Genomic DNA, 19,754 nt, shown 5'->3' on the forward strand with positions numbered 1-19,754 from the left:
GCTGGGGGACAATGCCTGTGGGCAAGTCACACGGAGCCACTTGCGTCCCTCCGCCTAGGAGCCGGACCTGCTGCTTCCGGGGAGCAGCGTGGTCCACGATGCCAGGACAGTCGGGAAGCCTGCCTCTGCACCCCGGCTGCAACGCCGCCCGGGAGCCGCCCGAGGTAAGCCCGTGCCCCAATCCCTTGCCCCAGCCCAGAGCCCCCCAAAACCCAAACCTCTCATCCCCGGCACCCCAAACCTCTCATCCCCGGCCCCAGCCCAGAGCTCTGACCCCCTCCCGCACCCCAACCCCTGCCCTGAGCCCCCTCCCACACCCTGAACACCTCATTCCTGGCCCCACCCCTGCACTCCAACCCTCTTCCCCAGCCCTGAGCTCCTCCCACACCCCAAACCCCTCATCCCCAGCTCTGTTCGGTCGTGGGCATCAACACTTTTCTTCAACTGGGTTGCCAGAAAAAAAGTTTGAAAACCACTGTATTAGGTGCATTACGGTAGCACTGGGTGTGGTACATCATGATTGCTATTTATTAGGTGCGTTACGGTAGCGCTAGGTGCTGTACAGACCCATACGGGTGTTCTTAGCAGAGCTGTGGAAGGAATCACCCCCCCCATGTTGCCCCTTTTGAGGACCATCAGGGACCCCATGCAGAACACCCCCCCCGAATTTCAGGGCTGTCCCAGTGCCCCCCAAAAGCCAGGGAACAGGGCTGGAGCCAAGCCCCACAAGCCAGGTCAGACCCACCCCCGGACTGGGAGAGGCCTCGTCCGTGGGCCTGCGTCACACCAAGATCCCTGCATGAGCCGCAGCAGCCATGGGACAGGGCAGAGACGGGGTCTGTGTTCGCGAGCTCGGGGATTTCGGGTGCTGTGGGGGGAGAACTGCAAGGAGGATCGCCCCCAACCCCACCCCCTGCAGCACAGCGCCCCCTAGCACCACGCTAGGGAATCGGGGCCAGCTGGGGACCTGGCCCCATTGAGGACAGTGGCGCTATGGCCCATTGACCCAGCGGGGGGTGTGCTGAGACGGTAGCCATGGGAATCTGGGGGGGGAAGAACCACAGATTTTGGAAGAGGACTGGGAGTGGAGGCCCCTTTCAGGAGACCCTACAATTACCAAGCAATGCACGCGGCCCCCCGCCCGCCCGAGAGACCCTACAATAACCAAGCAATGCACGCGGCCCCCCGCCCGCCCGAGAGACCCTACAATAACACGGCCATTTTGCCTTAGCTGAGGGAGGGGATCGCCTAGCTTGTCTGGAAGCCCCCTCAGACCTCGCTGTCGAAGGCCTTGACCAGAACCCGCTGGGAGTCAGCCGCCAGCTCCTCCAGGCACTGGCTGAGCATGGAGTAGGTGGTGTGGAAGGAGATGCCCCCGGAGGCCAGCGCCCCGTAGATGGGGATCCGGTGGAAGAAGAAGTTGACCACCACCAAGCCCCCACCGGTGGCCTTCCCCAGCAGCCCGATCACCACCTCCTTGTTGATGCCGCGCCCCAGCACGCTGTGCACCTCGGCCCGCAGCACCTCCAGCGGCTTCCCGGCCCTCTCCGCCAGCCGGGCCAGGGAGGCCGCGTCCAGCCCGAAATCCTGCCGGTAGGCGGCCAGCTTCCTCAGCAGGATGGAGACGTCGCAGGTGAAGGCCAGCCCCGGCAAGGGCATGGCAGCCACCAGGCTGGAGACCAAGGCCACCTTCCAGACCTCCTGGTGGAGCAGCTGCCGCTTCTTCTCGATGATGGCCCCCGAGAGGTTGGGCAGGGAGAGGAGGAAGGCGTGACGCTTGTGCCCGGGCAGCTCCCGCTCCAAGGTGTCCTCGAAGGCCTGGAAGTCGTATTTCTCTATCTCGAAGCTGCTGAGGAGGAAGACCTTGGTGTCGCCCAGCCCGGCCTGGCTCAGCCGTTCCCGGCAGTCCCTCCTGATCTCCTCCAGCACCTCCTCTTCCTCGGGTGGGTTCTTCCTCCTCCGCGTGGCCTCCAGGTCGTTGTCGACCTTGGCGCGCACGAAGTAGAAGCGTTTGCCTTGCTCCACGATGGCCTGGGCCAGGCGGACGTGGTTCTCCTTGAACCTCTCCGAGGCCAGGATGATGAAGAAGTCGTAGCGAGGGAACTCCACGGCCTCGAGGTAGCAGTCGGCCCGGAAGCTGGGCGTGCCGATGCCGGGCAGGTCCCACAGCGTCACGTTGGGGTAGCCGGGGTAAGGGTAGGCCGTGGGCTGGGCCGTGGTCTCGGTCACACCGGTCTGGGCCGCCCCCTCGTCCTCGTCCCCCAGGCCTCGCAGGGCATTGACGAAGGTGGACTTGCCGGCCCCCGACTCCCCGGTGACGGCCACATCCAGCCGGGCGTTCCAGAGGGTCTCCAGGCTGCACTGGACCCGGGTCACCACCTCTGCCAGGCCACCCAGCTCGTAGGCCTCCTGGATCTCGGCCACCTCCCGCTCGCTGATCTGCTCAAAGCCGGAGACCACCGGGTGCAGCACCCTGCGGGCACAGGGGGCATGAGACAATGGGTGGCACTGGGGGGGGCAATAGAAGGGGCATGAGATGCTGGGGGGGACTGAACAGAGTAAGAAAGGACCAGGGAGTACGGGGAGAGGGGCTGGAGTGGTGGGGAGGCAGAGCAGGGGAGACATGGGGTGAGGAGCGGGGGGACCAGTGAGTGTGAGACATGTGGGGGGACTGGCTGGGTGTTGGGATCTCTGGGAGACCCTAAAATAACAAACCACTTGAGACCCTATAAAAAGAACCCAATCACTGCATGCAGCCCTCCAAAGAGACCCTACAATAACACCCCACTTGAGGCCCTTCCCCCCGCAACAACCAAAGTCGTCTCCTCAAGAAACCCTACAAAAGCCCTACCTCCCCCGAGCATGCCCACTCTAGGAGCCCACCCGGGAGACCCTACAATAAACAAGCCGCACCTCTCGTACACCCTGACGTCTCCCACCAGAGCCTGGCGCAGCAGGGGCCCGTCCAGCTCCTGGGGCTCGTGGCCAGAGACGAGGAAGACGACGGGCGGCGGCTCCCCGAGGCCATGGGCCACCAGAGACTGGGCGCAGGCGGCCCGGAGGGCATCGAGGGCCTGGGCCCGGTCATAGCGCCCACCCAGGAGCCGCCGGAGGGTGTGCAGGTCCAGGTCGGCCTTGGTGCGGGCAAAGTGGACCATCTTGCCAGCGCCGCGGGCCTCCTGGGCTAGGCGGGCGTGGCTGGCGCCGAAGAGCCCGTCGGTGGCCATGACCACCACATCCCCCTCGGCCAGCCAGCGCGCCGGCCCCTCGCCCTCCGTCAGGGGCAGCTCCCAGAGCAGCAGGTTGGGCCGGGCCGGGTCGGGGTACAGCACGGGCCCCCCGGAGCTAGCCGGGGCCCCCAGCGGGGCCGCGCGGGCATCGTCCTCCGCCAGGCCCCGCGCGGCGTTGAGCAGGGCCGACTTGCCGCAGCCCGGCACCCCCACGATCACGACCGAGACGTCGCCCCGGTCTCGGGAGCCCGACGAGGCGTCCGCCGGGGGCTGCGAGGTCATTTCGGGGCCCGGGGCTTCGTTCATCTGGGTGCTGCGGAGACAGAAGGAGATGTGATTGTCAGGGGGGTGGCTCCGGGGGTCTGTCCCCTACCCCGACGCTCCCAACCCCCGACATCCCACCCCCTCTTGACCGTGCCCCACCCCGCCCTGATCCCAGCCCCCCTCTTGAACCAGATAGAGAGGTGTGCATAGGGATGGACAAACAGAGGGGGGTACAGAAGGGGTACACGGGGACAGACAGACAGAGTACAGGGGGATGGATTGGGGGGTCCATGGGATGGAAAAAGGGGGCTGCAGGGGGTGCACAGGGGGGGTGCCTGGGGTCGGACAGAGGAGGGAGCAGGGGGTGCACAGAGGGGGGTGCCTGGGGTCGGACAGATGAGGGAGCAGGGGGTGGACAGGGGCATGCATGGGGCAGACAGAGAGAGGTGAAGGGGGATGGATCAGGTGTGCAGGGGGACAGGGGAGGGGCAAGGGCGGGGGGTGCATGGGGCGGACAGAGGGGTCCAGGAGGCAGACGGAGGGGGGTCTGATCGTGAAAATATCAGCTGAAAGGTCGGGGGGGTCCAGAGGGATGAGCAGACAGAGTGGGGCCCAGGGGATGGATCTGGGGGTGCAGGGGACGGGGGGTGAAGGGGCGGACAGAGAGCGTGAAGGGGACGGGGAGTGAAGGGGTGGAGAGAGGGTGGTGCAGGGGACGGATCGGGGGGTACAGGGGATGGGGGCGAAGGGGGACGGATCGGGGGGTGCAGGGGACGGATCGGGGGGTACAGGGGACGGATCGGGGGGTGCAGGGGAGGGGGACGAATGGGACGGATCGGGGGGTGCAGGGGATGGATCCGGGGTGCAGGGGAGGGGGGCGAAGGGGCGGACAGAGGGGGTGCAGTGGACGGATCGGGGGGTGCAGGGGACGGATCCAGGGTGCAGGGGACGGGGGCGAAGGGGCGGACAGAGGGGGGTGCAGGGGACAGATCTGGGGTGCAGGGGACGGGGGCAAAGGGGCGGACAGAGGCGGGTGCAGGGGACGGATTGGGGGTGCAGGGAAGGGGGGCAAAGGGGCGGACAGAGGGGGTGCAGGGGACAGATTGGGGAGTGCAGGGGACGGATCCGGGGTGCAGGGGACGGGGGCGAAGGGGCGGACAGAGGGGGGCGAAGGGGGACGGATCGGGGTGGTGCAGGGGACGGATCGGGGGTGCAGGGGAGGGGGGCGAAGGGGCGGACAGAGGGGGAAGCAGGGGACGGATCGGGGGGTGCAGGGGAGGGGGCGAAGGGGCGGACAGAGGGGGGCGAAGGGGGACGGATCGGGGTGGTGCAGGGGACGGATCGGGGGTGCAGGGGAGGGGGGCGAAGGGGCGGACAGAGGGGGAAGCAGGGGACGGATCGGGGGGTACAGGGGACGGATCGGGGTGCAGGGGAGGGGGCGAAGGGGCGGACAGAGGGGGGCGAAGGGGGACGGATCGGGGTGGTGCAGGGGACGGATCGGGGGTGCAGGGGAGGGGGGCGAAGGGGCGGACAGAGGGGGAAGCAGGGGACGGATCGGGGGGTGCAGGGGACGGATCCAGGGTGCAGGGGACGGGGGCGAAGGGGCGGACAGAGGGGGGTGCAGGGGACAGATCTGGGGTGCAGGGGACGGGGGCAAAGGGGCGGACAGAGGCGGGTGCAGGGGACGGATTGGGGGTGCAGGGAAGGGGGGCGAAGGGGCGGACAGAGGGGGTGCAGGGGACAGATTGGGGAGTGCAGGGGACGGATCCGGGGTGCAGGGGACGGGGGCGAAGGGGCGGACAGAGGGGGGCGAAGGGGGACGGATCGGGGTGGTGCAGGGGACGGATCGGGGGTGCAGGGGAGGGGGGCGAAGGGGCGGACAGAGGGGGGAGCAGGGGACGGATCGGGGGGTGCAGGGGAGGGGGCGAAGGGGCGGACAGAGGGGGGCGAAGGGGGACGGATCGGGGTGGTGCAGGGGACGGATCGGGGTGCAGGGGAGGGGGGCGAAGGGGCGGACAGAGGGGGGAGCAGGGGACGGATCGGGGGGTGCAGGGGAGGGGGCGAAGGGGGACGGATCGGGGCGGGGGGGTCACACGAAGGCTCCCTCCCGCACTCACGGCTCCGCCGGCGCCTCTCACGGTTCCGCCCCCTCCGGCCTGGCTCGGCCCGGCCCGGCCCCGGGGGAGGAGCCGCCGTCTCGGTTTCTGTTTCCCGGCCCCGCTGTCACTCGGCCTGGAGGGACCCACTGCGGGTGAGCGGCTGGACCGCCCTCCCTCCGAGAACCCAGGCGTCCTGGCTCCCCCTCCCCAACCACTGGACCCCACTCCCCTCCCAGAGCCCGAGAGGACCCAGGCGTCCTGGCTCCCTGCCCGTCCTCCCCCCCCCCCCCCCAACCACTAGACCCCACTCCGCTCCCAGAGCCCAAGAGGACTCAGGTGTCCTGGCTCACCACCCCTCCCCCCGCTTTAACCACTAGACCCCACTTGAACTCCCCGCCCCAACCACCAGCGCCCCCAGAGAACCCAGGCGTCCTGACTCCCCGCCCCAACCACCAGCGCCCCCAGAGAACCCAGGCGTCCTGACTCTCCGCCCCAACCACCAGCGCCCCCCACTAACCACTGGACCCCACTCCCCTGCCAGAGCCAGGGAGAGAACCCAGGAGTCCTGACTCGAGCCTGCTTCTCCTTGCAGCTCTGGCCATGGCAGCCCCGGCGGGCTTGGACGACGCTTTCCTCCGGGACCTGCTGGCCCGCTACGAAGCCCAGGACCCCGGCACAGCCGCCGCCCGCCTCCAGGCCCTGGTGGACTCGGTCAATGCCCTGAAGGCCGACGTGGCTGTGGTGGGCCGCCGGGGCGCCGGGGTCACCACGCTGATCCACGCCCTTGTGGGAGAACGCCCCGGCTTGGAGGACCCCCAGGCCTTCTTCCAGCAGGCACCAGAGCCCCCAGGGCAGCCGGCCGGCTACACCCACCCCGCCTACCCCACCCTGGCGCTGTGGGATCTCCCGGGCTTCCAGGAGCCGGAGAAGCCGGGCGACTACACGAAGCGGCTGGGGGACCTGGGGAAGTACGGCTGCCTGGTGCTGGTGGTGGGCGAGGGAAGCCCGGCAGATGCCCACCTGCAGCTCCTCAAGGCCTTCCAGCAGAAGCGGAAGCCCTATTACGTGGTGCGCACCAAGGTGGACCTGGACTTGCACACGGCCAAGAGGCGGTTCCAGGCCCGGTACAGCTCGGCAGAGGCGCTGGCCCTGGCCCGGAAGGGGGTGGCCGAGGCGCTGGCCAAGAACGGGCTGGAGACCAGCAGGGTTTTCCTGGTCTCGGGCCTGGAGACGGACAGGTACCAGTTCAGCCAGTTCCAGGACAAGCTGGAGGAGGAGATAATCCAGCTGAAGAGGTGAGCGGCGTGGGGCTAGTAGCCAGGACTCCTGGGTTCTTTCCCCAGCTCTCAGAGGGGAGTGGGGTCTAGCGGGTCAGAGCAGGGTGGGGCGGGAGCCAGGACTCCTGGGTTCTCTCCCCAACTCGGGGAAGGGAGTGGGGTCTAGCGGGGCAGGGCAGGGCGGGAGCCAGGACTCCTGGGTTCTGGCTCTGGGAGGGGAGTGGGGAAAATTTTACAGCATTTTGAAAAATCAGCTTTTTTACAGAAACTGCAGTAAAACTTGCACACTGGGTATTGAGGGGGGGCCACATCACAGTAAGTGCTGCACAGACACCCCCCCCCCCCCCCCCGCTGCATTGTGCCGGGCGCTGCACAGACCCCGCCCAAGATCAGGGGCTCCATTGTGGGGCGCTGCATGGACCCCGCCCAAGACACAGTCCCTGCCCCATGTCCTCCAAGAGGTGGAGCTTCCAATCTGCATAGACAAAAGAAGGCTCCTTCTCCCACTTTATACAGGTGGGGAAACTGAGGCCCAGAGAGAGGCAGTGGCTCACAGGGAGTCTGTGGCTGAGCTGGGACCAGACCCCCAGTGTCCTGGGTTCCGGTAACACCAGGTACAAGCTTCCTCTCTACCCAAAGCACAGCAGAGGGGCTCCAATCCCCCTGTCCCGTCCTCTCTGTGCAGGGCCCATGACGGGGAGCTGGAGGACCTGAGGGCCGTGAGCCCGAGGAAGATCCAGGAGCTGTACCAGGCCTGCGCCACGGGGGGACTGGCAGAGGTGCCTGCCATCATCTGTTCGGCACTGGAGGAGCCCTCGCAGATCCGGCTGGACGTGGCAGTGCTGGGGGAGGCCGGCTCGGGCAAGTCGGCGCTGGTAAACGCCCTGAGGGGGGTGGGCTGCGGGGAGCCAGGGGCGGCCCCCACGGGGGTGACAGCCACCACCCAGAAAGCCGCAGCTTACGCCCACCCCACTGTGCCCGGCCTGTATCTGTGGGACTTGCCAGGAGTGGGGGTGACGGAGGAGGACGTGGGGCGGCTGGATCTGTCCCGTTACGACTTCTTCCTGCTGACGGCCTCAGAGCGCTACCGCCATGCCCAGAGCCAGCTCGCCCGGGCCGTCAGCGCGGCCGGGAAGCGGTTCTTCTTCGTCAGGACCAAGGTGGACGTGGACGCCCAACCTGGCCCCGAGCTCCGCCCCGTGGAGGAGATCCGGAGCAGCTGTGTGGGCGCCTTCCAGAAGGATGGCATGGGCTCCCCAAGGGTCTTCCTCGTCTCCAGCCTTCTCCGCGAGGCCTACGACCTGCCGGCCCTCCGGGCGGCCCTTGAGAACGACGCCCCAGCCTTGAAGAGGGAGGCACTGGAGAAGGCCATCCCCATGGCCTTGAGCCGCCTGGTGAGGAGGAAGAGCAAGGCGCTGATGAAGGACGTCTGGCGCAAGACCCTGCAGAGCTGCCTCTACTCTGCAGAGAAACCTGGCCCGGACGTGGCCACCAGCCTCATCAACACAGCCTCGGCTTTCTCCATCGAGCTGGGCCTGGTTGAGGAGTCCTTGGCCCAGGTGGCCAAAGCCACAGGGAAGCCCGTCAGACTGCTCCAGGCTGAGATCCGGAGCCCCTGGCTCAAGCGGCCCGACCCGAAGCAGGTGCTGAAGCAGATCACTAAGCCAGTGCCCTTCTCCTCCTGGATGTGGAGCTTGGTGCCCTACTGGGGCCGCGGGGACGAGGGGCAGCCCGAGATCTCCCTGGAGGCCACCTATAGGGTGCTGACACAGGCCCTGGCAGAGATGACGGAGGACGCAGAGCGGATGCTGCGCCGAGCCTGTGCCAAGGAGTAGGGGGAGGGGCTGTTTGTAGAGTGTTTCCTCACCCAGCGCTGAGATGCAGCCACCTCTGGGGTGGGGCTCAGGGGCTGTTTATGGGGGGATCCCTCTCCTGGTGTTGAGAGACAGCCTGGGAGGCCGTGTGACACAGGGGTTGCTGAGTGTGGTTATACGGCTATGTCACTGCATGGTTCTTTCCTGTGTCCTGCACGTGTGAGAATAAGGTGCGACCTGCCCGTCTAGGGGGCGCCCTACTGAGCTCAACAAGGCTGATGTTGTAGCCAGGGTCACACACAGGGGCCCTCCGCAGTGCAGACTTCGTATTAGTTCTTTCTTGTCTGTTTTCCTTCAATCAGAAATAAAATGGAGACCCAAACAGGCCCTTTGCTCTGTGTTGATGGAAAACACGTCAACGATGAAAGCGCGGCTGCTGGCTGGGGCACTGCTGGCAGCACCACGCCACCCCGGGGCCGCACTGGGGCCGGCCCTGCCTGGGAGAGGAAAGGGGGCGCCCTTGCTGACCTCCACCCTACAGCAGGACACTGCGTGCCCCACGGCACCCTGAGCATTTGAGGCTCTCAGGGCCCCAGTGCATCATGAGAATTTGGGGGTGCTGGCACCATAGTCAACCCCGGGGAATTTGGGGATCTCCGTGCCCCCACGGCATTCTGGGAAGTTGGGGCTCTGAATGCCCCAGTGCACTCTGGGAATATGGGGCGCTCCACCCCCAGTGCATCATGGGAATTTGGGGGTGCTGGCACCATAGTCAACCCCGGGGAATTTGGGGATCTCCGTGCCCCACGGCATTCTGGGAAGTTGGGGCTCTGAATGCCCCCGTGCACTCTGGGAATATGGGGCGCTCCACCCCCAGTGCATCATGGGAATTTGGGGGTGCTGGCACCATAGTCAACCCCAGAGAATTTGGGGATCTCCGTGCCCCAGTGCATTCTGGGAAGTTGGGGCTCTGAATGCCCCAGTGCACTCTGGGAATATGGGGCGCTGCACCCCCAGTGGATCATGGGAATTTGGGGTGGCGGATGCCTCGGTGGGCGCTGGGAACGCGGCCCCTCCGTGCCCCGGTGCACCCTGGGATATCAGGGTGGGGCGCCTCCCGCAGGAGCCTGCAGCTGCCCCTGAATTGTCTCGCCCCCTCATTGGAGAGGCTTTCCCGGCGGACTGCGCATGCGCATGACTCTAGCCCCTCTTCCACCACCACCAAGAAGTATCACGCATGCGCAGGCCTTTAGTCGCATCGTTGCCGCGACGCATTGAGTGGAACTTATACGCATGCGCATCATCGGACCCAGTGGCACACGATCTATGTCGCGCATGCGCAGTCCACTTTGCCACGCGCCTTCCTCAACGCGTATGCGCACGCACCTGCCAGAGTAGCGCGACGCCGCGGACAGAAGGACCCCGCGTCCCCCTGTCTTTTGGGTTGCCCTGATGAATGCCTGAGTAAAATTACACATATCCGGGGGCAGAGTTGGGGGGAGGGAGACCAGATGGGGTAAGAGGGGAAGGGAAGGGAGCAGTCCCGGGGCTGGTAGTTTGGGTCAGGAGCAGGTAGGGGCAGCCCCACCGGAAACGGAGGGGTCCTGGCTGGGTGGGCATCGGAAACAGGAAGGCGAAGCAGGCGAGGGAGGAGGAGAGAGAAAGAGAGAGAGAGGGAGGTCCGTGGGGGGAGGGGTGGCTGAGGGGGGTCTCCAAGGGGGGAGGCTGGGACTGGTCCGTGGGGGAGGGGAGGCTAAGGGGGGTCTCCATGGGGGGAGGCTAGGACTGGTCCGTGGGGGGAGGGGTGCTGAGGGGGGTCTCCAAGGGGGGAGGCTGGGAGGGGTCCGTGGGGGGAGGGGTGGCTGAGGGGGGTCTCCAAGGGGGGAGGCTGGGACTGGTCCGTGGGGGGAGGGGAGGCTGAGGGGGGTCTCCATGGGGGGAGGCTGGGAGGGGTCCGTGGGGGGAGGGGAGGCTGAGGGGGGTCTCCATGGGGGGAGGCTGGGAGGGGAGGCTGAGGGGGGTCTCCATGGGGGGAGGCTGGGAGGGGTCCGTGGGGGGAGGGGTGGCCGAGGGGAGTCTCCGTGGGGGGAGGCTGAGAGGGGTCCGTGGGGGGGGGAGGCTGAGGGGGTCCACAGGGATCTGGCTTTGTGAGGAGAGGGTTGAGGGGCTTTGGGAGGCTGCACATGAGGGTTGTGAGAAAGGGGCCATGGGGAGAGGTAGCTTTGTGTTGTGGGGGAGGGGTTGGGGGCTCTACATGAAGGTGGCGAAGGACTCCATGAGAGGGGGATTTAGACAGCGAGCACTCCATGCGGGGTGGGAAGAGGTGGGGTCCATGGGAAGAACTGAGGAGAGTTTGGGGGGCGGGAGAAGGATCTGTAGGGGGGAAAGAAGTTGGGGGGGCCTCCATGGGGAAGGGAGGCCTGGGGGGAGGAGTCCACAGGCAGTAGTGGCTTCATGTGGGGAGCCTTTGGAGTACGTGGGGAGTGGGGGAGCCTGCATGGGGGGGACAGCTGGGAGCTGCATGGAGAGAGGGTTGGACAGGAGGGGGCTCCTTGGGGGGAGTGACGGGAGGAAATGCATGGGGTTGGTGGAACAAGGGACCAAGACACTGCAGCGAGGGGCCCTGTGGGAAGCTGAGGTGCTTCATGGTGAGGGGCAAGGAAACCTAGAGTGGAAAAAACCATGGGGTTGATCCGGGGCGGCAGGGAGGGGGCTGGATAGGGGCCTAGATGGGCCTGTGGGTCTGAGCTGGTGGGGACAGGAAGGGGGTGGGATATGGAGCTAGCTGGCCCCACAGGGCTGATCCGGGGGGAGGGTGTGCTCTCACACAACTCACCCCTCCCCTCGCAGAGAGAAGATGTCTGAAGTCACAGCAGAGAAGCAGCCCCTGGCTGAACCGCTCCTGCAGGAGATCCCAGCACGGCCTGCACTCCCTGCCAAGCAGGAGGCTGCCCCGGCCCGGACACGGTGCCCCAGCTCCGACCTGGAACCGATCTGCATTGAGGACGAACCCGCCCAGCCCAGTCCCAAGGGGAAGGTCAAGGCCTCTTCCAGCAATAACCCTGTCTGTAAGTACCAGGGGTGGTCACGGCCTTTCCCTGCATCTGTTCTCTAGGGCTTTAAATGCCACAGCGCTGGGGCTCCTGGCCCTTCCCTTGGGGAACTGCACCCCAGCTTCCAGATCCCCCCAATTCTCGGGCTCCCGGCCCTTCCCTCAGGGCAGGGAGCTCCGTTCCCTCTCCCCACTGCCGGGGCATGCAGATCAGAGGTGTTAGGGATCCCGGCAGCGGAGGGTGGCGTGGGGAGCCCAGACTGGGCAGGGAGTTGCAGGTGGGGGTCAGCCCAGGTTGGAGCCTTGAGCTCTCCCTCCTTCCCCTTGCCCCCAGATCGCCTGGGTTCCAACCAGTGCTTCCACTGCCTGATCACCTTCCCGGACGAGAAGTTCAAGGAGCGTCATATGAAGCGGGAGCACCCCGAGGACTTTGTGCAGGAGAATCTGCGCGACGCCCTCTTCGTCTGCTTCATCTGCAGCAAGCCCTTCGAGAGCTCCCGCGCCCTCATCTGCCACCAGCGCGGGCACGCCCCCGCCCCGCCCCCCGACTGCCCCGACTGCCTGCGCCCCGCCTTCGAGTGCCCCGACTGCGGCCGCCGCTTCGGCCAGCTGGCCAGCTACCAGCGTCACCGGCTGGGCCACGCCGCCGGCCGCAGCCTGCCCCACCAGTGCCCCGACTGCGGCAAGAGCTTCCGCCAGCTCTCCAACCTGCGCCGCCACCAGGCCTCCCACCAGCGCCCCCTGGAGCTGCTGCCCTCCCGCCCCTACTCCTGCACGGAGTGCGGCGAGAGCTTCGCCCAGGAGGCCGGCCTGCACGAACACTACATCCGGCACGCCCGCGGCGAGCTCTAGCTCCCCCTCCAGCCCCAGTGGGGAGAGCTGGGACTGCAGCAGACTGCCCCCCTCTTCTGCCACCGAGCCCTCTCCGGGCACTGGGACAGCAGGCACTGCCTGGCGGGAAGTCGAGCTAGGATGGGACTGGAAGGACTTTGATGGGACTGAGCAGATTGGATGGAGCAGGACATGGGGCCTTTCCCCCCTCGAGGGCGCCAGCTCCCATCCAGCCCCAAGGCAGGGGTTTGGCTAGCTCAGGGGGGCGGGGAATGGGGCACGGGACCTCTCCCCTCTTTGCGCGGGCTCCTATCCGGTCCCAGGGCGGGAGGGCTAGCTGGCTCAGGGGGCTGCAGAGATCAGGCTGTACCTCTGAAACGCCTCCCCCTCCCCCTGTGTCAGTGTGTGACACACGCACCCCACGGCATCTCTCCACACACCCTGCTCTTCCTCCCATAAGCGCCTCGCGCCTCCCCTGCAGCCGAGCACCAAGCGCTCCGCGGCACCGGCTGTCACTCCCTAGCCCGGGTGGAGTCTGCAGTGCCCCCCACTGGAGTCCTGGCGGGAGAGGACCTAACCCGAACATGTCCTCTTCCTGTGCTTGGGGCGGGGGGGTGCTTTCCAGAGCCCCTGTGTCCGGTCCCTGGGCCATTACCTTGCAGTGTGGCATGATCTCTCTGACTTCCCAAGTGTAGCTGGACCCAGATCTTGTCCTGATAAAGCCGTGTCAGCGCGGGAGTGATTTTTACCCTGCAGTAGTTATCCCAGTGCAGCCCCTGGCAGGGAGGCACTTACTCCAGTACAAAGGGCCGTTATGCCAATGGGTGGGCACCAGGCTAACCAGTATAACTGTCCAGTGCTGCAGGGGTCACAGACCTGATGCCAGGGGCACTTGCCTGCTCCCCAAGGGGGCGTCCATCTTCACTACATGCTTTGGGGCAGAGCTGGGCAGCCATGGGAAGGAAGCTTTCGGCGGCAGTTCGGAGCGGAAGGAGAGAGACTTCGGGTGGTGAAAAGAGCCGCGCTCCCCCACCAGGCTGCAGGGGCACTGGGGTGAGGGGAAGGTCCTATTTTTCATATGGAAACAATAAAGAGTTGGAAGCTGAGCACAGGACAAGGTGTCTGTCTCCTGGGGCGGGCTGGGGCTGGGCAGGTCTGGCCGCAGGGCAGGGGAGGGCTACAAGCAGGCATGTGCACGTAGCCCCAGGGCTGGGGGAATTGGAAAGGCTCTGCCTTCAGCTGCTGGGGACGCGAGGGAACCGCAAAGTCTGATTTCAAAATCAGAGGAAGGGGAATGGGCCAGGGGCCTTTCCCCTTCCCCTCTAGGGGGCGCTGGCCCCGGGGCAGGAGGCTGGGATGCAGCGAGAACTCAAGGGCTCTAGTTCCCAGCTGTGAGCTCTGCCCCACAGTGGGGTGGGGGGGGTGACACAGGGGCGGTGGCACCAGGACCCTGCTCAGCTGATCAGTGGTGTTGGGACAATGGCCTCAGCTGCTCAGGGATGTGGGTTGGTCCATGTTCCAAAGTGGTCCTGCCCGCCCCCCCCATCTCAGCTGCAGCAAATCAAAATGTTCCATCGGGCCCAGCCTTGCCCCCTGCCCCCCCACTCTATGGGTGCCTATCAGTCCCAACCCACAGCTTGGTGCCATCCCAGCCCTGCCCCACCAGCTCTGCTGCTGCCCCTTCACCTGGCCCTCCGGGTGACCCATCTTCTACCCTGCTAAAGGAAAATCTTGGGGCGGTTTGTTTTCCGTTCTTGACAATGTACCAATCCCAGGTTTAGTCTCATTGCCTCCGCTGCCCATGGGGCTGAAACTGTCCCCCCACAATCTGGGGGACCTCCGGGCTGTGACTCCAGGTTCTCCCACCCTGTATCTCTGGAGCTGCAGCCCCAGGGCTCTGATGCTCCCAGGCTTTGCGCGGACGGTTGGGCCCCTCCATAACCCTGAGAGTGGGTTTCATGGCTTGGTCACTGCACCTGGCCCTGCTGCTGCCCCCACAGGCCGTGCCCTTGCACTGGGTCCAGAGGGCAGGGGGGCCTCGGTCCTGAAGCACTATATAGGACCATGGGCTTCCTGTAGGGCCCAGGCCCTGAATGAGAGCCCACAGAGTGAGAAGCCCTAGGCCCCAACCCCCTCAGTCCCTCCTCCTCCCTTTGGGGGCATGGGGCAGCCCAGAGGGCGCCTTGGCCATGGGGTGGGCAGCCAGCAGAACAGTGACAAGCTAGGAGGGGCTAGCAGTGGGTGGCTCAGTTACTGGATCTTCGGCCCCATGTCTTGCCCCACAGACCCATCCAGCCTCCCTCCCCCATAAAGCTGCTTGGCCAGGGCCACCCCTAGCCACCATCTCCCAGGGCAGATCCTGGACCAGCGGTGGGGTGGGGGGCTGGCTAGAATCCTGGGATTGGGCAGTGGGGAGGGGAGAGACGAATTAGACACACAGCCTAGGGTGTCCCACCTGGGGCCAGATGGGAGTCAGCACCTCCTAGAGGGGAAAGGACCCCTGTCCTGCACCTAGAGCGGGTGCTTCAGGGTCCCCTGGTGCACATATTCCCCCGCCCCCCAGGGGGCAGGCTCTCCACACCTGAGGGGTGCTCTCTCTCACACCCCCCCTCAACCACATGCATGCTGGGTGCTGTAGTTCTTAGTGGAGAAATGACCAAACGAAATGCAGTCTGGGAGTTGAAGTTCTTGCAGAGGAGCAGAAGCCGGGCGAGCGGCACATTGGGAGTTGAAGTTCTCAGCCCAGAACAATGCCCAGCCAGGTGCATGCTGGGAGTTGTAGTTCTCAGTGAAGCCAGGGGCCACAGCCCTTCACAGTCTTGGTTCTCACATCACCACAGGGCCCCGGGCCCTCCCAGCCCTGCATAAAATGCCACACGCAACGCTGCGGATGTCACGGGCAGGGCATCCCTGCCACAGGGCAGGCCTGCCCGCTGTCGTCACCCACCTGACCACCGGCTTGGCAGGGGGGCGGCCAGGTGCAGCGTCCCCACCGCTGTCACCCATCAGCAGGGTGATGCCGTGACGGTGTCACAGTGGAGCCACAGGCCCAATCATCCTGGGAGGCAGTCCCCCTCCTCCCCACGCTCCTCCCCCAGCCCTGCCGCTGATGCCAGGTGTCCCCCCAACTTGCGCCCCCCAGCACAGGCCAGACAGACCAACAGACACTGGCGCAGGGGACAGAGTATGGCAGAGATACAGAATCACTTTTATTATTAAACAAGGTCCCCACCCCGCCCGCCCCCACCCCCCAAGCTATTTCAATGAGCTTGTTAATATTCATCAATCTGCTGATGGCTCGCCCCCCCACAACCCGCTCTCTCCAAGGTGAAGCGGACAGGGACTGCAGGCGGGATCTGTCCCACCCGAAACCCTGGGGGCGCTGGGTTCCAAACACGCCCGGGGCTAGTGGAAGGGACACCTGAGTGGCTGCCGGCCTAATCTGCGTGGGGCAGAGGGGCAGGAAATGAGTGATGGGGCCTTTCCCCACTGCTGCCCTCAAGGGAGGGGAAAGGGAGGCCGGGGCCCTCCAGCTCCGCAATCTTGCAGCCCCAAGGGTGAGTCGAGATTGCCAGGTCTAAGCCCCTAATGGGGCTCCCCTCTCTGAGGTCTGGGGGGCAGGTTGGGAGGGATGATAACAGGCCCCGCTCTGGCGGGGAGGCAAAGATGGGGCCAGGCTGGCTGGGGCCCTGGTTAGATTCACCTGAATCTACAAATCAACTAGAATAAAGGAAGGGGAGGAGAGGGTCCCCTGCCCCCATTTCTGTCTCAGAGGCTCAGGACCCCAGATCCCATCACTGCCACCAACCCCCAGCCTGCAGAAACCACTGCAAACATCACCCAACCCACGGATCCCACTGCACCCACCCTCCTCTCTCCTACTCCCACAGATCCTACGGCAACCACCAATCCTCATCTGGTGGTGGATCCCACCACAACCACCATTCTGGCTCTCTCATATCCTCCCACAGATGCCCATCCAGCCGCCATCCAACCCACAAATCCCACCGCAACCACCAACCCCCAGCCTGTGGAACCCACTGCCGCCACCTTCCAACCCACAGATCACACCACTGCCACCCTCCATCTCACTCCCACCTTCCCCACCCCCGGCCCCACAGCAAGGTAGGGGGCTACAGCTCCCCTCGGGCATGCAGCATGTAGTGCTCATGCAAATCCGCCACCAAGCCGAACTCGCCCGGGCACTCGGTGCAGTGGTAAGGTCCGTCTGCCCCCTCGGCGTCCCGGGCGCCATTGGCCTCGCGGGGTGGGGCAGGGGGCCCCTTGTTGCGGGGAGGGGCCGGGGGGCTGCGGCGCCAGCCATGTTCACAGCGGTGAGCCTCCAGGGAGGCAGGCGAGGCGAAGCCCAGGCCACATTCAGCGCAGATGTAGTGGAAGGCTCCAGCTCGGGGCGAGGGGGGCACAGGCCTGGCATCACGGCCCTCTGGGTCCCCAGCAGAGGGTGGGGCCGGCCGGGGCGGGGGCGGCTTGGAGGAGGTGTGCGGCCGCTTCCGGCCCACGTGGTAGCTGCGATGGACCTTCAGGGCCCGCGAGGTGCCGAAGCCGCGCCCACACTCGGGGCATTCGTGCCACTCGGGGCTGGGGGTCTGCGGGGAGCCCAAGCGACCCTGGCCAGCATCCCCCTCCTCTGCCGCCACCTCCTGCTGGGGCTCCGATACTGCTGACCTCAGCTCCTTGCTCCTGGGACCTGGAGAGAGATGGGGTGGGGGCGGGGGGGTGTCAGCAAACTGTCCCTAATCCACAGGGGCCACAGCCTTCGGGCAGCCCCAGAACACACACCCCAGCACCCCCCAACCCTAGAGAACAGGCTGACCTGCATGGCCCATCCAGCCCTGAGCCTGTCTGCTCGGCTGCCGGACAGGGGTCTGGCTAGTAGCAATACTCAGCTGAATCTCTGTCGGAGGAGAACCCATTAGTCCTGGCTCCCATCTCCACTTGCTCCAACCACCAGACCCCACTCCCCTCCCAGAGCTGCACAGAGAACCCAGGAGTCCTGGCTCCCAGCTCCACAGCGTGAGATGACCGGCCCTAGGCAGAGCCGCCCACCTACCTGGGTACCCATTGGCAGAGGGTGTGGATGGACGGCTCTCTCCAGAGGACACTGAGGTTGCTTCCGATTCATCCTCTTCCTCCTGCACCGTGGAGACGCCTGCAACATCCACTGCAGGTGAGAGGCTGCCTTTTCCCACCCACCCAACCAACCCACTGGCAGTGCCCCTCAACGCCAACCCACAGCCCCGGGCTCCCCACAGCTCTGCCGGTGCCCCTCAAGCCCTGAGCTATCGGCGTGTTCCCCAGAGCTCCTTGTTCTGGGAAGCATGAGATTACGCACAGGTAGGATGCAACTAATCCCCCTTCTCCCCACAGACTCAGGCAGCTACTCAAGGAGCACAGAGGGTTAATGGCACCAACCAAGCAAACCCTGGGCTCCACCCCTTCCAGCATAGGGACCAATCAAAAGAGAGCTGGGGAAAGGGGCGGAGACAAAGACCTATTAAAGTGCACAGCGTACACCTAATGCTGAGATGCGGCCCCTCTGGGGTGGGACACATGGTGGGTGTTTAACCACCACACCACACGGTAATTTAGGACCGAAAACAAAGGACTGAAGCCCAAGACACACAGGGACATACCCAGCATCAACCTGGGTTGAACGGCAGATTTCTCACCCCAGTCATGACCAGGCCTGACCCTGTTTAGCATGAGAGATTGTCCAATCACAGCAGACTGGGCTCCTCTCCTCTGTGCGACCACCTCCCAGCAGCTCAGGACCACGGGAAGGGGGAATTCCAACCCCATTATGCTTTGGGACTAGCATTATATTGACCAGGGGACAGGGAATTCCAAGCCCACAAGGCACTGGGCCTGATGTTATAAAGACCAGGGGAAGGGGGAGTGTGAATCCCAGCCCTCACAACACCCCTCCCCACTAAGCCATCCCACCAGCAGCTGCCCTGCCCTCACCAGTTGAGGTCCCATCCTCCTCCTCGAAGATCACGTCCTCGCTCCCCCCCACGTCCGTGTGCTTGTGTGTTTCAGACATCATCCCTCAGCGATCAGCCTGGCTTGGGTGAGAGCCTCGCTCGTGGAGTCCCTGCTCTGTCACAGGGGAGCCAACCCTGCAATGCGCCACAATCCCACAATGCACCGGGGCTATACAGATTAGGAGAAATGTGAGGATCCAAACCTACCTTCCACTGGAGCTATATGGACCAAGGGGCGGGGGACACTGCCTCAATGGGCTGGGGCTATATGGACCAGAGGGAGGGGGTCCCATCCCATAATGCACCAGGCCAGGGCTATATGGACCAGGGGGAGGAGGATCCCATCCCACAATGCACCAGGGTGGGGCTATATGGACAGGGGAGGAGGGTCCCATCGCACAATGCACGGGGGTGGGGCTATATGGACCGGGAGAGGAGGGTCCCATCCCACAATGCTCCAGGCTGGGGCTATATGGACCGGGGGAGGAGGGTCCCATCCCACAATGCTCCGGGCTGGGGCTATATGGACCGGGCGAGGAGGGTCCCATCGCACAATGCACCGGGCTGGGGCTATATGGACCGGGGGAGGAGGGTCCCATCCCACAATGCTCCGGGCTGGGGCTATATGGACCGGGGGGGGGTCGAGGGGTCCGACCCCACAATGCACCGGGGCGCTGTGTCCCGGGGGGAGGGGCAGGAGGCCCTCCCTATCCCGCCATGCACCGCGCCGCCCGTCGCTCACCGGCTCCTCCGGGCCTGACCCGGTCCCGTCTGGCCGCCGCGGCAGGACGGAGCTGCGCAGGCGCAGTGGGAGCGAGGCGGGGGGCGGGGCTCCGGCAGCGCCTCCGACGTGAGTCTTTGCGCGTGCGCGGGCCTCCCATTTACGTCTACGCCCGGAGCGCAAGGCGTTCCGCATGCGCAATGGTGAGGGGAGTCGAACTCCGGGGCTTTGCGCACGCGAAGTCTCTCCTGAGTCGATGCGCCTGCGCCGTGTGGAGGAGGTGAAGAAGGGGCGACTTGGTCCCGCTGGAGGATTCTGCGCATGCGCAACGGAGTATGCCATTTTACCGTTGCTGTGGAGGGAATGATCCCTATTCCCCTGCCCCCAGCTAGGGCTGATACTTGGTATGGTCCAGATCTGGGCTCTCGTGCAATGCACCACTGGGGGTGCAAAGGACCGGT

General features: G+C 65.5%; 4 protein-coding genes across 7 annotated transcripts; 2 read left to right on the top strand and 2 right to left on the bottom strand.

Moving 5' to 3' along the window:
• Positions 1-409: 409 nt before the first annotated feature.
• On the bottom strand, positions 410-5,742 carry LOC144279655 (interferon-inducible GTPase 5-like). Its single transcript, XM_077841238.1, has 3 exons — positions 5,612-5,742; positions 2,914-3,543; positions 410-2,473 (listed from the first exon to the last, which is right to left on the bottom strand). The coding sequence occupies exons 2-3, from the start codon at positions 3,534-3,536 to the stop codon at positions 1,270-1,272; spliced, it is 1,827 nt and encodes a 608-aa protein (XP_077697364.1). The 5' UTR covers positions 3,537-3,543; positions 5,612-5,742; the 3' UTR covers positions 410-1,269.
• Positions 5,697-9,069, top strand: LOC144279654 (interferon-inducible GTPase 5-like). Its single transcript, XM_077841237.1, has 3 exons — positions 5,697-5,745; positions 6,186-6,888; positions 7,556-9,069. The coding sequence occupies exons 2-3, from the start codon at positions 6,194-6,196 to the stop codon at positions 8,703-8,705; spliced, it is 1,845 nt and encodes a 614-aa protein (XP_077697363.1). The 5' UTR covers positions 5,697-5,745; positions 6,186-6,193; the 3' UTR covers positions 8,706-9,069.
• A 1,830-nt stretch (positions 9,070-10,899) lies between these two features.
• Positions 10,900-13,678, top strand: ZNF576 (zinc finger protein 576). Of its 2 annotated transcripts, none has more exons than XM_077841502.1 (3): positions 10,900-11,007; positions 11,535-11,752; positions 12,071-13,678. In XM_077841502.1, the coding sequence occupies exons 1-3, from the start codon at positions 10,991-10,993 to the stop codon at positions 12,586-12,588; spliced, it is 753 nt and encodes a 250-aa protein (XP_077697628.1). In that variant the 5' UTR covers positions 10,900-10,990; the 3' UTR covers positions 12,589-13,678. The 2 variants fall into 2 exon arrangements, with proteins under 2 accessions (XP_077697628.1, XP_077697629.1); XM_077841503.1 differs by lacking the exon at positions 10,900-11,007 and adding an exon at positions 11,224-11,332.
• A 2,142-nt stretch (positions 13,679-15,820) lies between these two features.
• ZNF428 (zinc finger protein 428) lies at positions 15,821-19,390 on the bottom strand. Of its 3 annotated transcripts, none has more exons than XM_077841535.1 (5): positions 19,315-19,390; positions 18,553-18,741; positions 17,639-17,737; positions 17,402-17,482; positions 15,821-17,275 (listed from the first exon to the last, which is right to left on the bottom strand). In XM_077841535.1, the coding sequence occupies exons 2-5, from the start codon at positions 18,632-18,634 to the stop codon at positions 16,701-16,703; spliced, it is 837 nt and encodes a 278-aa protein (XP_077697661.1). In that variant the 5' UTR covers positions 18,635-18,741; positions 19,315-19,390; the 3' UTR covers positions 15,821-16,700. The 3 variants fall into 3 exon arrangements, with proteins under 3 accessions (XP_077697661.1, XP_077697662.1, XP_077697664.1); XM_077841536.1 differs by having other exon boundaries at positions 18,553-18,707; positions 19,315-19,387; XM_077841538.1 differs by lacking the exon at positions 17,402-17,482.
• Positions 19,391-19,754: the final 364 nt, after the last annotated feature.

The sequence above is a fragment of the Eretmochelys imbricata genome, chromosome 24 (genome assembly GCF_965152235.1).
Source record: "Eretmochelys imbricata isolate rEreImb1 chromosome 24, rEreImb1.hap1, whole genome shotgun sequence".
In the NCBI taxonomy this organism is placed as follows: domain Eukaryota; kingdom Metazoa; phylum Chordata; order Testudines; family Cheloniidae; genus Eretmochelys; species Eretmochelys imbricata.

Bases quoted from the DNA above. Each gene is read 5' to 3' on its own strand.
- LOC144279655 (XM_077841238.1), bottom strand. From the start codon at position 3,536: ATGAACGAAGCCCCGGGCCCCGAAATGACCTCGCAGCCCCCGGCGGAC. The intron at 2,474-2,913 runs GTGCGGCTTGTT...CTGTGCCCGCAG, and splicing joins GACGTCAGGGTGTACGAGAG to GGTGCTGCACCCGGTGGTCT.
- LOC144279654 (XM_077841237.1), top strand. From the start codon at position 6,194: ATGGCAGCCCCGGCGGGCTTGGACGACGCTTTCCTCCGGGACCTGCTG. The intron at 6,889-7,555 runs GTGAGCGGCGTG...CTCTCTGTGCAG, and splicing joins GAGATAATCCAGCTGAAGAG to GGCCCATGACGGGGAGCTGG.
- ZNF576 (XM_077841502.1), top strand. The intron at 11,753-12,070 runs GTAAGTACCAGG...CCTTGCCCCCAG, and splicing joins TTCCAGCAATAACCCTGTCT to ATCGCCTGGGTTCCAACCAG.
- ZNF428 (XM_077841535.1), bottom strand. From the start codon at position 18,634: ATGATGTCTGAAACACACAAGCACACGGACGTGGGGGGGAGCGAGGAC. The intron at 17,738-18,552 runs GTGAGGGCAGGG...TGGATGTTGCAG, and splicing joins GGAGGATGGGACCTCAACTG to GCGTCTCCACGGTGCAGGAG. The intron at 17,483-17,638 runs GTAGGTGGGCGG...CTCCTCCGACAG, and splicing joins CTCTGCCAATGGGTACCCAG to AGATTCAGCTGAGTATTGCT.